This window comes from Polypterus senegalus, chromosome 1 (assembly GCF_016835505.1).
Source record: "Polypterus senegalus isolate Bchr_013 chromosome 1, ASM1683550v1, whole genome shotgun sequence".
NCBI lineage: Eukaryota > Metazoa > Chordata > Cladistia > Polypteriformes > Polypteridae > Polypterus > Polypterus senegalus.
In genome coordinates, this window is record NC_053154.1 from 297,668,692 (window position 1) to 297,684,662 (window position 15,971).

Below are 15,971 nucleotides of genomic sequence, written 5' to 3' on the forward strand. Positions count from 1 at the left end.
ACAAAATACAATAAAAGGTCAATTTCCTTGCATAAAGTTTCATGGTTTTTACTTCTCATGAAACTCTCCTTTGCTTAGTAACTTGTTTGGATGTTTGACTGGAGTGCTGTGACCTGTGAAGCCCCGTAATTCTTGGAGCAATTTGCAAACAATACTATTCGACTTTTTCTGCTGTTTTATTTATCCTCTTAGCTCGCATATGACTCTCATTATCTGAGCTCTACATATCTCAGACGATGGACTGTGATGCACTCATTTTGATTGACAGTAGGCTTCAGGTACAATAAGGTATTCCATTAACCTCAATATTACAGCTTTTGAGCTTTCCTGTTATAATCTTTATGAAACCTGTCATTTTCACTCTTCCATTGGAAATGAGAAGCACAGGTAAAGTGCGGGGATAACTGCACAGTCATAAAAATGCACTTTTTATATGTTGACTTATTAAAATTCTAATCTAAATATGTAAAATACAATTTTAACAATTCAAAATGTAATTGTACATACCTGTACCTTTTAATTTCAATGAACTGCAGTGCATAAATACAATCTATTAAATCTTTTGATTGAATGCTCCCCTAGGAAGTCTCTGGAAATGTTCTTTGGCATATGGCAAGAAGTTATAATATTTAAGTGTCTTAGTTTGACCAATCATAATTATTGTTTGACGAGTCACAAATTAATTATAGATTTCTAAAATTACATTTTCAGTAGTAAACATTGAATTGTATACTTGATGGATGGATTGCTAGATAGAAACTATCTCACTATTATAATAAAAAAAGTCTTTGGAAGACAGACGAGACGTGATTTTCTCAGAGAGACACTTTTACGTCCCGCGAGACATGACTTTGTGCCAAGAGATTTAACCACGCCCGGGGCCGGAAATAAAACAAAGAGTAGATCAAAAAGTAGAATTTTGTAAAGAACTCAAAAATGTTCGCGTGATACACATGCAGAGCAGGGTAGAGATAATGGAAGTGGGGAAAAAAGTCTCAAAAAAATGATAGTAAAGATCACATTAGCTGAAACAAACGGAAATTATTGCTTGGTGAAATAATAGAACAATGAAAAGAGATTGAATATATTATTTGGATTTAAACTTTAAGTCGGATACTTGTAGATCGTCTAATTCATGTTGCCATCAGGGAAAAGTAGTGTTTCTTCCCAATGAAGAGGCGTATCCGTGAGAATTAAAAGATTTGTTGTTTGGTGAAAGTGAAATCCCACAAGAGAAAATTTCAAGCCCCACAAGACAAGATGCAAAGAGATTTGGAAAAGTCCTGCCTACATCTAAAACATTTACAACCACGCACACGGTTCAATCGTTTCTCATTTGCGTGAATGCTATTGTCAGACACAGTTCGTGTAGTGAGAAAGAAACGATATTCACTCACGGGCAGTTATAAGTTGCGTTGTCACGATGTAATTCCAAACACGGAATCAAAATTCAATGCGATATTGATGAAAAGGTAAAAGCAAAAAAAGAGTGAATATATGGACACAGGTGATATGACAGAAGTATGTAGATAATGTTTGGCTTTAAACTTTAAGTCGGAGACTTGTAGGTCGTCTAACTCATGTTGCCATCAGGGAAAAGTAGTGTTTCTTCCCAATGAAGAGGCCTATCTGTAAGAATTAAAAGTTTTGTTGTTTGGTGAAAATGAAATCCAAAGATGCAAAGTTGCTGGCAGGGGTGTTGGCGAGTAAAGCAAGCAGGGGGCGAAGCCCTCTAGTTGATCCTAATGGAAATTAAAGAGATACAACAGCAGACATAAAGAGGCACAAATATCCATATAACAAGAAATATCTTAATCTTAATTATGTTAATAAGATACAAATACATCTATAACAAGAATTATCTATAAGTAATGATACAGAGTTGTAGGTATTTCCAAAGTGAAATGTTTTGAATTGCATATACTGTACGTTTGCAGTGCCGGATGCCAAGTCATTGGCACAATATATTTCACATAACGTTATTGTCTGTTAAGATGTCTGCTAGACTAACTCAGTACCATTTGGCACACTGGGAACAAGACCACCTTAGCTGAGGGGTGACTCATTATAAAGCCTGATGGCCGAGATTAGAAACGACCTTGCATAGTGCTCAGTCTTACTGAATGTGTGCTTCTGTTTAGCCATACCCTCATACATTGGGTGAGAGTCAATGTCCATGATAGTAAGTAGCTTACTGAGTGAGTGACCTCTGTTCTTTCACTTCCTTCAGTCTGACTCCCATGATTGAAGCAGCCATTTTAATCGGTTTATTTAGTCTGCTGGTATCACATCTACAACATCAATGAGAACTGGGGCCCGAGTGGGCTTGACCCTTCTGAAGTCTATGAATATCTCCTTTCACTAACTGATGTTGAGGTACAGGTGGTTCAGTCTGTACCATTCAACAAAGATCTTCACTTGTGTCCTGTATTTATTATCCTGTCCACCAATGACAAGTCCAACTACTGTATGGTTGTATCATCAGTAAATTTCTGCAGATGACATGATTCAGTAGTGTTTCTGAAATCTGAGGTGTACAGGGAAAACAGGAAGTCAGTACTGTTCCTTATCCATCCTGTGCTATCCATGAAAGTGCCCGATACACCGTCCTTGAGCTTCACAAACTGTGGTCTACCAGTTAGGTAGTCCATTTTCCAGGACATTGTGGTAAAATCAAGCTGCACTGACTAGAGCTCAACAGTTTGGGCTGTATGGTATTAAATGCACTAGTGAAGTTAAAATATCCTGCCGCCCTGTTTCTCCATATGGGAATAGGCTCTGTTCAGTAGACAGACAACAGCATCGTCCACCACTGTCTGGTCCTGGTGGGCAAGCTGCAGAGAATCCAGTGCTGTGCTAAAAGAAGTTGTAAGTGAGCCAATATTAGCCTTGTCAAGGTCTTCATAAAGTGTGAGGTGAGAGCCAGTGATCGGTAGGCATTTAAAACTTTCAGCTGCACTATCCTGGAGACTGGTCCTACACAAGATGTTTTCCATACAGTGGGAACCGCTGGCAGAATCAGACTCAGACTGAAGATACGCTGAAAAACTAAACACGTGTGCCAGCGCACTCTTTCAGCACTTTAGGATTAACACCATCAGTTGCGGCAGCTTTGCCTTCAAAGAATATCCTTTGTTCTTTCTTCACGTGGTCAGTGCTGGGTAGCTGAGAGGCTGTCAGAATGTTGGGCGTAAGGCATTGCAGTTGGTTTATGAGGACAGAGACACTGGCAGTTGGCCATTTATAAGTATAAATGGAAAATGGAGGATAATGGTGGGCAGAGGTGTGTAGTCTTGCGGAATAATGTGGACACCTGGGATTAATCCACACTGATTTCCCATACACCTTTGTGGGTAAACTGGAAATGCATAGTCAAACCTGTTAAAGAATTGGTTTAACTTATTAACCATCTCTGTGTTTCCTACATTTGATCTGCTGTTGAACTGTATGTATAAAATTCTCATTTTAACTTGTCAAAAATGCATTTTAGATATCACAAATTCTAATTCTGACAAGTTAAAACTATCCTCTGAATAAAAAGAGTCTTCTATGCTCAAAGCAAAGACAGAAATATTGTGTCGCACTATAGCCATATCTTAATGTCTCTGTACCGCTAGACGTTGTTTGTTGTCGAGCACATGGTAGTTCTGCACCCATTGGCAAATGGACTTTTCATCAGGGTGATAATGTATGTTACAAGACTTGGAAAGTATTGGACTGGCTTAAATAACAAAGTTTAATTCAGCCTGATGCAGTTGCTTCCCCAGTTAGCAGACCTCAGTCTTAACCAGCATCTTGTGAGCTAAGATAGATGCAACTGTTTTGGGTGGAGCTCCACCAACAAATACTGCGAAGAAGCAGTTGGTTGAGGACACAGTGGGGTTAATAAGAGCAGATATTTACTTGTTATACAATTAATGTTTCTCAATTCCTGCTGCTAACCAAAACAAGGCACTTGCTATTTTATTAGCTTGTTGATTCAATTTTACTAAAAGCAGCCATTTTCCTAATCAAGCTTCTTGTTCTTTGTACTCATTCCATGTGGAATATAAAGGGACCCTTGTTATTTTGAGGCAGTGTTAAGTAAGTTCTGCTGGGAGCATAGTGGTAGTAGAAAATTGTGCCCTGTAAGGTAGCATCACACTAGATTTCTGGGAGTATGTTGGGGAGTTCATGTGCTTCCTACAATATAAACAGCCCCTCATGTTGTAAATGTACTAAGAGTTGGTGCTAACTTTATTGATCTTGTACACCATGCTATAGACCTTTCTCCATTGGGAGTTCTTAAGGTCCTGCTTACCAAACATTGAAACTTTATGGTCTGGCTAGTAGTCTGGGCTTCCTATATCTGCAAAGAGAATTGGGGCCATCAGGACAGCAAAGTATAATGACCTTTAACTTATGACCCTGATAACATTACTCTTCTAACGTGGGCTTGTATAAAAGTTCAGAATAAAAAAAAGTAATTGTGAGATTAAAATTGCTCAGACATGGCTTCATAAATGGTCCAGTGGTCTGTTGAGGGATTTTGAAACATTTTGTTGGTACCTAAATAATGTTTTTATTATTATTATTATTTTAATCTTCTTTCACTAACAAACATCATGGGGCTGGAGAGCAGCAATGAGTTTCATGTACAGGATAAGGCTGACTTGCTGCTGGAAGTGGTGCTGGTGGGGCCATAAGGGGTGGTTACCCTGTGGTCAGTGTGTGGATCTCGGTGCCCCAGTGAAGTGATGGAGACACTTTGCTGTGAAAATGGTGTTGTCCTTTAGATGAGATGTAAAACCGAGGCCCTGGCTCTCTGTGGTCATCAAAGATCCCTGGGCTTCTGTTGACAAGAATCGGGTATTTAACGATGTCTTGGCTAAATTGTCAATTATGGCCTCGTCTATTCTGAGCACTTAATAACCCCTTGTCTTTAACTGTCTATCTCTCAATCCTACACCAACTAATAGCTAATGTGTGGTTAGTGTACTGGCATAAAAATGACATACCATCATGGGTGCTGCATATTGGTAGTGATTGAATTGGTCCTCCACTGTCCATGTAAAACATTTTGAGTAGGTTAAAAAATTGCTATATAAAACCAGTAGAACCCCGATTATCCGCACCCCGATTAAACAAGATTGTGCATTATCTGAGGTGGAACTGTTAAGTGTAATGCATAACTTTTCTTATAATTCATAAAAGCTTTTCTGTGAGTACTGCACCGAGCATGTAAATGCTATACTTTTAAACTCGACTGTATCGAGTGAGTGTTGGAGGAGTTGGTGACCCTCCTTTACTCTGCCCCTCAGCTGTTGTCAGTGTGTCACCAGTGTTGACCGTGTACACACACTCTGCTGTTTCGTTCACATAGGATTTTTGTGTTCATATGACCATGAGGACTGCAGAGAAAATCCAGAGACTGAACAAGTGCGGAAATCATTGGCGCGCAGAAACTGAAAGAGAAACTGGCTTGTTCGTATACTGAGTCTGTGGTCGTGAATAGATGCAAATGTTTGGTGAACTTTTTGGTCGTAAACCGATTTGTACGTGTTCCGAGACGTTCGTGAAGTTCCACTGTATGTTTATGAGGAACATGAACGAGCTACCCAAAGCACAAATTGATTGGCTGGTTACAGTTTAATATCCTGATTGATGATATTAGTGACGTGCTGTGCAAATGTTGTTACTGGGCTGCCGACTGGGCATTCCAAGCCTCTCTGATGGTTTGTATAAGGCGTACTTTCTTATGTGTCCTAAACATATAGGTTGCCTTTTGATGACGATTTCTGATACCGGGTTTAGGTTTAGACGGCTGTAGATTTCAGCGTTTGGAATGTGGTCAGTATTCTTTATATTTAGCATGATTTTGTAGCAGTTTGTTGCGTCCTATCTTCTGATTTGTTTGCTCAGAGTCTGTGTTTTGCTATCATACGAAGAATGCACAGGCATGAGGCATTAAATATCTGAGTTGAGTTGGTAGGGTGGTTTGCCAGATAGCTTTTAACTTCCAGAAGGCTCTCTAGGCTTGGGCCTGTCAAGTTCTAACATCGTTGATTGTATTGGCAACCACTGATCCTGAATATTTAAAATCCATTGTGTATTTACATATCATAAAATATTCAGCGCTTCGGAACTATCTCAGTGAGTTTACTGTGTTATGGTACGACACACACAAGCTGTCCTCAAACTTAAAAGTAAAAAAAAAAACAAAAAAAAACAAAAAACTGAAAAGACCTTAAAAAACAAATGTGTAAAAATAAGAAGGGTTTTCCTATATGGAAGTGTAAGCTGAATATGGAGAACATAAAATAAACAATGTTGTGGCCCATAGGGCCTACCCACTTACAAAGTAAGAGTCCCTGGCTACCACATGGGGTGACTGGTCCACTTACCACAGTACTGCACCATCAGTCCCTGCTACTCCTTCTCCACATCTTAGGTTCTACACCCTCCGGCACTTCCAAGCTTCAAACAATGTTAGGGACAGTGACAGGATTAGTTTGTCCTGCCCACTGACCAGCCAAGATCCATAAACAATGTAAAGGACACATGCTATCCTCTAGCACACTGGGGGTCACCCTCCTCTTTTGTTGTGTCCTGTGTTGTCCCCGTTTACTATACAGGACACTCACTACCTGTCCTACCTTTACAATGGAGAATCTGACATTTGATACAAATGATAAATGGATATATCCGTAAAAGTTATGTCTTCACTAATCATGATATCTACTTTTTAAAAATATACAAAATTAATTAAATGATCTTCTCAGTGTACTGTTTTAAAATCAGACTGAGTTTACTGATCGGTATGGTATTTTAATTAAACGTTTAGTTAAACTTGTCAAGACATTCAATCATTTTGTTTCATTCTAGGCTGAGAAGGCAGAACCAGAGAGACCAATATGGATACAATGAGGTACTGTCAGATGGTACTCACTTTATTTAATTATTTATTAAGTGTGGCAAACTGTATTTTTGGTGATTGTTTTCTTCATAACTGTCAGCCAGTATAAATCAATTCTTCATAGTATTATTTTTAAAATAATTATAAACTTTACATTTTCAAAGCTGGGCAAAGAAAAAAAACATTTCTTGCATTAATGCTTTATGTACAATACAAAAATATATAAAAAATATTGTTTATGAATATTTTTCTAAACCCAATTTTTTCTGCTCAGGGTCTTGTAAAATACATTAAATAAATAAACATCTGTTGTATATTAGCACATTGGCCTGTGGTATGAATGTCATAGAGATAAGACTGTCCAGTGCCTGCATGTTAAATTGTTCATTTCTACATATAATTATATAGCTTAGTTCTAATTATTTCCTACTTAGTCTGTGTACCTGACATCTGACATGCCTTATAGTGTATGAAGCAATTATGATGTAATTGTGAACTTTAAATTTGTTTTTGAGTATCTTAGATTAGTTTTTATTTATTTATTTTTTTTTATCTTTTCAGCTTCCTGTACATCACTTTTTAATCAGATTTAGTTTAACATGTGATTAGTCACTTCTGCTAATAATAACAATTGGATTTACATATTAGACAAACCCAAGCAGCTTGGGTACAAATTACATTTCGTAACAAAATACAGCCTGCCGTTTTGCTTTGTACAAACGGTGAATCTGTCAGATTTGGTTGAACAGTTTGAATTGGCCTGCTGGGCAAACACTCACAAACACTCATGCATTCTGCTTTATATATTAGCATTTGTATCCTTCAACCTTTCCAGCATGAACAGTGGCTGCAAAGTAATTTGGCTAGGTGGCAGTGGCACAGAGCTTTACCACACCACACTACACTAGAAAACCCTGACAAAGGAAATTCTATTTTCTTCCAGTTACTAATCTAGAATGAACTGTATGTGCTTCTGATTATTTGACTCATTTTCACTGACCCAGTGTATGAGTGGTGTGTCCAGCCTCATGTCTGTTGATGCAAAGACAGACTTCAATTTCTGGTGACCCTAACTAGGTGAAGAGGCTAATTAAATAGATAGATGGAAAAATTAGCTCATGTCTTAGGACTTTGTCCCTGAGAGCTTTAATATTCTCCCCTGTAGTTGAGTTGCTGGTTAATAAAGGATGTGTTTTGTGGCTGTTTAGTTAGTAGAAATTAATATTTTTAAGACTAATGGTGTAATCTCTCTCAAGTTCTGTGTCAAAGTCATGAAAAAATTAGACTTCTCTGTGTACAGTAGTGGTGGCAGTATAGCAACTTAATCTGATAAATATGCAAAGTTATGCAACTTTAAGTGGAAAGACTGGCTGGGCTTTCTAATGCATTGTAGTTTGAGATGTATTCATGTCTTATCACCCATTTGAAAAGCATTATATCAAAACTCATCACTTCAGTTAAGTGCAGTGGGTACCTGTCATGAACTAGTGCCCAGTCCAGTGTTGGTTCCTTCCTCTGCCCACTACTATCACACCAGTGCTCACTTGGATTAATCTGAATTTTACAATGGATTGATGGAAGAAGTGCATGATGTTTAACCAGTGGCTCAACTCCTACTCATGTCCCTTTTTGTAATATTAAAACTTCTCAGTATCACAGAACAGCACATGCATTCATTGATGGACGTCATGTCATTTGATTTTCTAGCCATCTTAATCCAGACCAGGGTTGTCAGGGAGGCAAAGGCTCAAGGCAGGAACAAGTAGGACCAGTCTCTGGCCAGGGCGCCAGTCCATCACAGAGCAAACCAGCACCCTAAACACACACACACGGGCCAATTTAGCATCACCAGTTCACCTAACTTAAATGTCTTTGGACTGTGGCAGGAAATCAACACAGACACGGGGAACATGCAAATTCCACACAGGTAGAATCCGGGATGTGAACCCTGGTCTGCTTACTTCAAGGCAGCAGTGCTACTACTGTGCCATTGTACTGCCCCACAATTTTAGAAACAATATTTTGTGGATCTTACATCAGACTCCAAGGAGCACATTTTGTTCTTGTTCTTAGCATGTGAGGTACAAGCTGTCAGTAGGCTAAACTTACTTGCTTTAAAACCGAATTCAGCTATTTGATGTTAGCCTTAATAAGTGTGTAAGTTTAGGTTTAAAATAAAAACTGGCGTGGAGAGAAGTTTATACATGAAGGTGCTGATAGATTGTCTTAGAGATAAGAGGATCAAATGTTAAAGTAGCTAGTTGCAGATGCTTAATATAATTTTACTTGTATAATTAACTTATTCCTGCATTCTCTCTTAACAGGTAGTCCTCAAGGGGGCAGGAAAGAAGCTAAGCCTTCTGGGAGTAAGTATAGTTTGAAATCTTCCTACTATATGTTGGTAAGAAAGATTCAGTTTTGAATATTAATACTGAATTTATATTCTTTAAATGTGTTAATTTAGCTTCATATGCAGTTACATGAAACAAACCATATATTGTATAAGCCTTCTAGATGATTTGTATTAGTCTGCATACTAATATAAAGGTTCCTTCTTGACCATTGCTAACAAATGATTTAATGAATTTCAGCGCACTCGCATATTCAGCACTAAAGTCAATTTTGACTTGCGTTTACTTTGATGGTGAGCAGCTTCACAGATTTAGTAAGTCATAGTCATTGTGTACATTTCTGATTCAGTTACTTTCTTTATTTACTTTTAGCCTTTTAGTACTTTATAATGTTTTAAATTTGTAATTATTAGAATAACTATATGAAGTAAGGACTACTTTATAAATGTATAAAGACAGACGTACCTTTATATACAACATGACAATAACAGGAAATCCAGTGGGCAACATCAATATCTGCATATTCTCCTCATGTTGGCTTTGCTTTCATCTGATGACTCCGCTTTTATCATCAGCATTTCAGAGACATACAGTATAGTTAGTTAAATAATTCATAGAAGTATAAATGAATGGTATTACTGATTTACAGTATAGCCAGTATATGTATTGGCAGAAAATTAAAGCCAACAACAACAACAACAAAAAAAAACGGTTCCTACATATACAGTGGATTTAGGAAGTGTTCAGACCCCGTTCTGCACACTTTTTGGGGTGTGGAATTAATTTGACATGGATATATTTGCCATTTTTTTGCCCATCAATCTACACTCTACAATCTGTACTCGACTCATAATGACAAAGTGAAAACATGTTTTTGGAATGGTTTGCAAATGTATTAAAAATCAAACTTCTTATCCATAGAAGTATTCAGAGTAATTTAATTCGTCAGTTTGCAGAAGCCCCTCTGGCAGCACTTGCAGCTTTGAGTCTTCTTGGGTAAGTACCTGGATTTGGGCCATCCATCCCATTCTTCCTAGCAGATCCTCTCAAGCGTCATTAGTCTGGATGAGATGAGTCTGTAAACTGACATCTCCAGGTCTCTGCACACATCTTCTATGGGGACTGGCTCGACCACTTAAGGGCATTAAGAGACTTGTCCAGAAGCCACTCCAGCACTACCTTGGCTGTATGCTTTGGGTCATTGCCATGCTGAATGGTCAAGTATCGGCGATGTGTCATGTGCACTCTGGAGCAGATTGTCTTCGAGGATCTCTCTCTATTTGGCTGCATTTATCCTTCTCTAAATTCTGCCCAGTCCCCCTCTCCCTGCTGCTGAGAAGCCCCAGTATGATGAGCCACCACCCTGCTTTACCGTAGGGATGGTACTAGACTAGTGGGACCTTCTATCCATAGGTTTGCGCCTTTCTAAACAATGTCCAGTCAAGTGCAGGATGCATTTCAAGGATAATTAAAACAAACAGGGTTCACCTAACACAATCTGAAGTGTTTACAGTAAAGGTTCTGAATACTTACATGAACAATGTTTTTTAAAAATGTTCATAAATTTGCAAATATTTCTGAATGAATGTAGACTGATGGGCAAATTTATCCATTTAAAGTTAAGTTTACATCACAATAATTAATGCAGAAGGTGAAGGGGTCTGGAAGCTTTCTTAAAATGCTGTACTTGCCTGACATATCAAGATCTATTTGATCACAGAAGATTGGCCTGTAAGTAATGAGGATCATTATTGTGCCATGTGAAATTGTGCTGATCAACGTGCAACATGTTGCCATTGTCCAGTGCCCCTATTAGTAAAGCGACCATTCCTCAAAACTCCTGTCTTTCTTACCTGAAACCTCTGAGAACAACATCTGAATTATGTTGTAGCACCTTATAGACAAATGCCATAGAGATTTTATTTCATAATACTGCGTATATAACACTCTGCAGATTTCTTAAATATAAAACATTCAGAACAATAAATTTTAGTGTTACTTGCATCTAATAAAATTATATTCATATAAGACCATAAAAACATAATAAAATACAACCTTAAATAGACATTTTGCAAACCTAAATACCACAAATCTACAATCGCCAATACAGGCAAATAACTGTGAATGATAGACAAGAAAAAATCTTTACCAATGTCTGTGACTCAGCATTAAAAGTGAATTCCAAAAATGCTATGTAAAGTAACACAAAGAGATTAGTCTGTTCTATGGATTTGTTTAGTGCTGCATGAGTGCCTGTTAGTATTTCCCAGGGTCCACACTTACATTGCAAAAAAGTGGACCTCTATGACTAAAATGTAGTCTGGTGAGTGCGAGTGAGATGCCATCTCTATTGATGCACGGTTCCCAAGCCGTGGAGGGGTGGTAGTATTGTCCATCAGTGTTGTTGGAATTTGACAGGCTTCAGATAGACTGTGACTCGAGTGTCTTATTAACACTGCTTTGGTGTTTTGTTCTAAAGTCTTAAAGTCCATATATTATTTTTAAATCTATTTTCCACTTTCAGGATTATGGTAAACTGCAGCCTATCCTTACTGCAGCAGACGAGATGCAGTAAAACAAATCCCCGAGTGTTAGCATGCACATCCTCACACCTAGTCAGTTGTGTCAAGTTTGTATTTCTCCTGCTATTCTAGTTACTTTGTTTTCAGTTTGAAGATGACAGGCTATTTGCTGAGGTGATTTATAAATCTAATTCCTCCACTTACTCACTACATCCAGTTCATACTAACTTACACAAACATTGCTTTCCTTTACTTACCCATTTCTTGCTATTATTCATTCTTTCCTGATTCCCTTACTGTTACTGCTGTTACTCCTATCAAGAATCCTAATGATTACAATAATTACCATCAAATTTCCCATCTTCCTTTTTTATCTAAAACTAGCCAACTCGCGGCATACCATACACCGCATAATCAGGCCGATTTTTTAATGATTTTTAAGCACAGGGAGAAAATTAACATTTGAACAATCGGTAATGTAATAAATCAGCAAGAAAAGCAACATTGTAACAATGCACGGAACGAACCAACACACAATCGTCCGTGACTGAAAACTGGCGGACCCTCATCGCGCCTTCTCCTGCCAGACGGAGGGATGGGGGTGCACGGCGCGGAGTGTGGAACGGCAGGAGAGGAGAAGGACGTCCACTCAGCTCCATCCGTCATGCTAGTCTTCTGATTTCTCGTTCAGTATGCACTGCCCGCTCATGTGCCCACCTCCAACTCGTCACTGGAGTCGTCGTCTTTACACAGTCCAGATGCATCTGTGACTCACGTTTTCATTGCTGTGTGCGGTTTTGGCTGCTTTTCTATATATAATTCACCAAGACACCCGACCACAGTAGTCGCGAGGTGGGAGGGGGTGTGCACAAAGGGTAGGGACACAACCTGTGGGAGCGTATGAGTTGAATTCCACGGTTTGCAGCCCGAATGGGGTTCAACGGCTTACCCACGCCTCTCTGCGCCGGGTAGACACACGCTCAATCTCATGCATAATTATTTATTGAATGCTAAACACTTCTGGAAATACACGGTTGTCTAAAACGGGTTGGTGTAAGAATACAACAGTAAGTGAATGAAAAGATGGAAACCTGGAGAGAGCAAAATACAACACAATAGTGAAGCCGCGGCATAACAAACAATGCATAATTATTTATTGATGGTTGAACACTTCTCGAAAGACACAGTTGTCTAAAAAGGGAGGGTTTGAGGATACAACAGAAAGTGAATGAAAAGATGGAACTCTGGAGAGAGCAACATATAATTGTCCGTGAGTAAAGAAGACGCATGTTTGTCGCGGATGCGAATTGCTGTATGTAGCGTGTAAAACAGTTTGCTATGGTGCACGCGGTCGTGCGTTGTAACCGAAAACTCGGTTTTTAAAGACTGCTTACTTAATTGTGTTTTAACCTCAGTTGTAAAGGATTGTTTTAAGGATCCCATGAGATACCCCTCGCAAACCGTTTTATACGCTGCATATGGCGATTCACCTCCACGAGAAACTTGCCTCTATGAACAGTCAATGTGGCTCGGAGGTGCCAGGAGTTGGTGGGCGTGTCTCCTTCCTGCGTGCGCCATAGGTGTCTTACTTGTCAGCGGCTCAGTGAATCCACGCCCCTTCCGGCATGCTTTCCATGGTTGTCTTGCCTTAGTGAATTATATATTTATATATATATATATATATATATAGATTTTACAGCATGTTGTTGCTCCTCAATTTCTCACACATTTGAACTGTAATAATCTCTTGCTAAGATCAGTGTACTGAAGCAGCACTTAAAATAAAAAAAAACGTAAAATTACTACTGATATAATTTGTGTTGCTGATGCTGGACACTTTAGCATTCTTATTCTCCTTGATAGAAGTGCAGCTCCAAATCCAACATTTCTTTTCTTTAGGTCCAGTTCAAGTCTGTTGTCATGTTTACATTGCACAATGAAATTCTTACTTACATATCCCCTCGGAACACTTGGCAAACATAAATTAATAAATACATACAAAGCGTATATATAGCACTGCTTATTCATTTGAAAAGAAAAAAACAGAGATCATGCACCTCCCTTTATTACCCATGGTGTTCCTCAGGGGTCAGGATTAGGTCCTTGTTTTTCATGTATACTGTACAGCGTTTTCTTCCTCTGGGGTTCATTATGCAGCATTATGGCATCAGCTTTCATTGTTTTTCCACATGATACCCAACTATACAAACCTTCTGAAGAGCTTCCATTCTCATTCTTGATTTGTTTTCTTCATGATAATCAAAATTTGGATGATGAAATCTGAAATTCTTGTTATAGACTAAAAATCCACTCTGTCAGTATTCTCAAAAACGTCACTGTAAACGAGGCAAACCGTTTAGGTGGCATTCTTGACTGTTCTCTTTCATTTGAATCCAACATTAATTCTTTACTTTGGGTATCATCTTGTCAGCATCCCTTAATTACATTCCTCTTTATCTTATGGTTTAACTGAAATATTAATTAATGAGTTCATTACTTCAAGATTAGATTATTGCAGTGCTCTTTCGTTGCATATTCCTAACAAGATGCTAAATGGGCTTCAGTTGATTTAAAATGCAGCAGCACATTTACTGAGTTATACCAACACCAACGCTCACATTCCTCGATCCTTTATAAACTTAAACTGCTTCTGACTAAAGTATAAGATTCAGCCTCTTACAAATGGAGTCTCCCATAATAAGATTCGGTTTGCATGTGGGCTTTTCTTAAGGATTATATCCCTTCACACTCGCTCGCTTCCTTGTTGCTCCTTCTGACTTTCCACAATGAGACAGCGAACTTTTAGCTGTGCTGCACCCAACCTTTGGAGCTCACTTCCAATACATAATAGGGCGTATGATTTGATTTTATTATTTAAAAAATACTTCAAATAATTTTTCTGTGTCTTAAGACTTTTTATATCAGATTTTAGGCCGTTTATAGTATTTGATTTGGTGTGTCCTTTAATGTTTTCTGATGTGTCCTTTGAAAGGTGAAATTGCATAAAATAATAGTCTGTGGAACTGTGAGGCACAAGCACAAACCTCTACACCACCATGGCACCTACACACAATTTTTGAGAAATGGATGACATTATGATTTGTTTAAGGTAACAGCCGATTTCTGGAATCTTAATATTCTGACCCACTTATGAAGCATAGCAAAGTCTCATGTCATTACTGGTTTGGTCTCCCTTAATGGGAATTTACAGTAATGTTCCAAAGAGAAGTAAAGCAAAGCTTTCTTTTACATATGTCTTTTACAGCAGATGTGTGCAGTGTGTTTAGAAGAGTTCAAAGCAAAGGAAGAGCTTGGAGTGTGTCCTTGTTCACATGCATTTCATAAAAAGTGAGTATGAGAACGCTTTCTTGATTTTGATTGTAAATAATAAAATATCAATTAAGATCAGGCTACTGTCTAATGTAGTATATCATTTGTCACCTCAAATGTGTTTATTTATTTAGTAAGTAAGAGTGATTTATTGACTATAGATGTCATTTTCTCACACTTCTGTTATGGGAGTCATGCATAATCAAGTTTCCAGATAAACTAACAAGACCTTAATTGCAGTTTACCTCTTTAAGTAATCGGCAAACAAAGCACAGCAAACATCAGAAATGGTCAGTAGGTTGGAAGCATTTAATTTTAAAAGAAAATCACTAAATTAGCACAATGGCTACGCAGCAGCAACTAACACAAGAGTTCCTAAAGTGGTCGATATTGACCCCCTGGGGTCAATTTCAACTTTGTAGGGGCCGATAGTTTCAATTAAAAAATTTGGGGGTCGACGACAGCAAAAATAGACCCCCTTACTACTGCTATTTGTTTGTTACTTCAAAATATCTATGATTCCAATAGTTCCCTAATTAAGAAGTAAAATAATAAAAAAAAAATTTTTTGATAAAAACACATCACATACCAGACTTGCGAACGAAAAGGTAAAATGTGTCATTAAAAGAGTCACACGTAAGAATGAAAATACATGTAGCACAAACATGTCTGTGCATTGTCTTATGGAACGTATCAAAGCAAGTGTGGACATGAAAAACATTTCATTTATAAATTGTGCAGTGTTCTGCTAATTGAGGGTAATTTAAGAATAAAATAAATTGAATGAAACTGAATAGAAGAAAAAAATGAGTTCTGTGCAGCTGAGGATTCTTCAAGGGAGAGTCATTGTATCTGCGCTGCAGGGAGCTGGGC

General features: G+C 38.2%; 1 protein-coding gene across 1 annotated transcript in view; it reads left to right on the top strand.

The window, feature by feature from the left end:
- LOC120515791 (RING finger protein 122-like) overlaps window positions 1-15,971 on the top strand; it is a gene marked incomplete at its 5' end in the record, with an annotated part of 54,934 nt that overhangs the window by 34,528 nt on the left and 4,435 nt on the right. Inside the window, 3 exons of the mRNA XM_039737139.1 lie at window positions 6,865-6,907; window positions 9,220-9,261; window positions 15,034-15,116. Coding sequence (XP_039593073.1) covers window positions 6,865-6,907; window positions 9,220-9,261; window positions 15,034-15,116 — 168 coding nt within the window. The remainder of the gene's footprint in view (window positions 1-6,864; window positions 6,908-9,219; window positions 9,262-15,033; window positions 15,117-15,971) is intronic.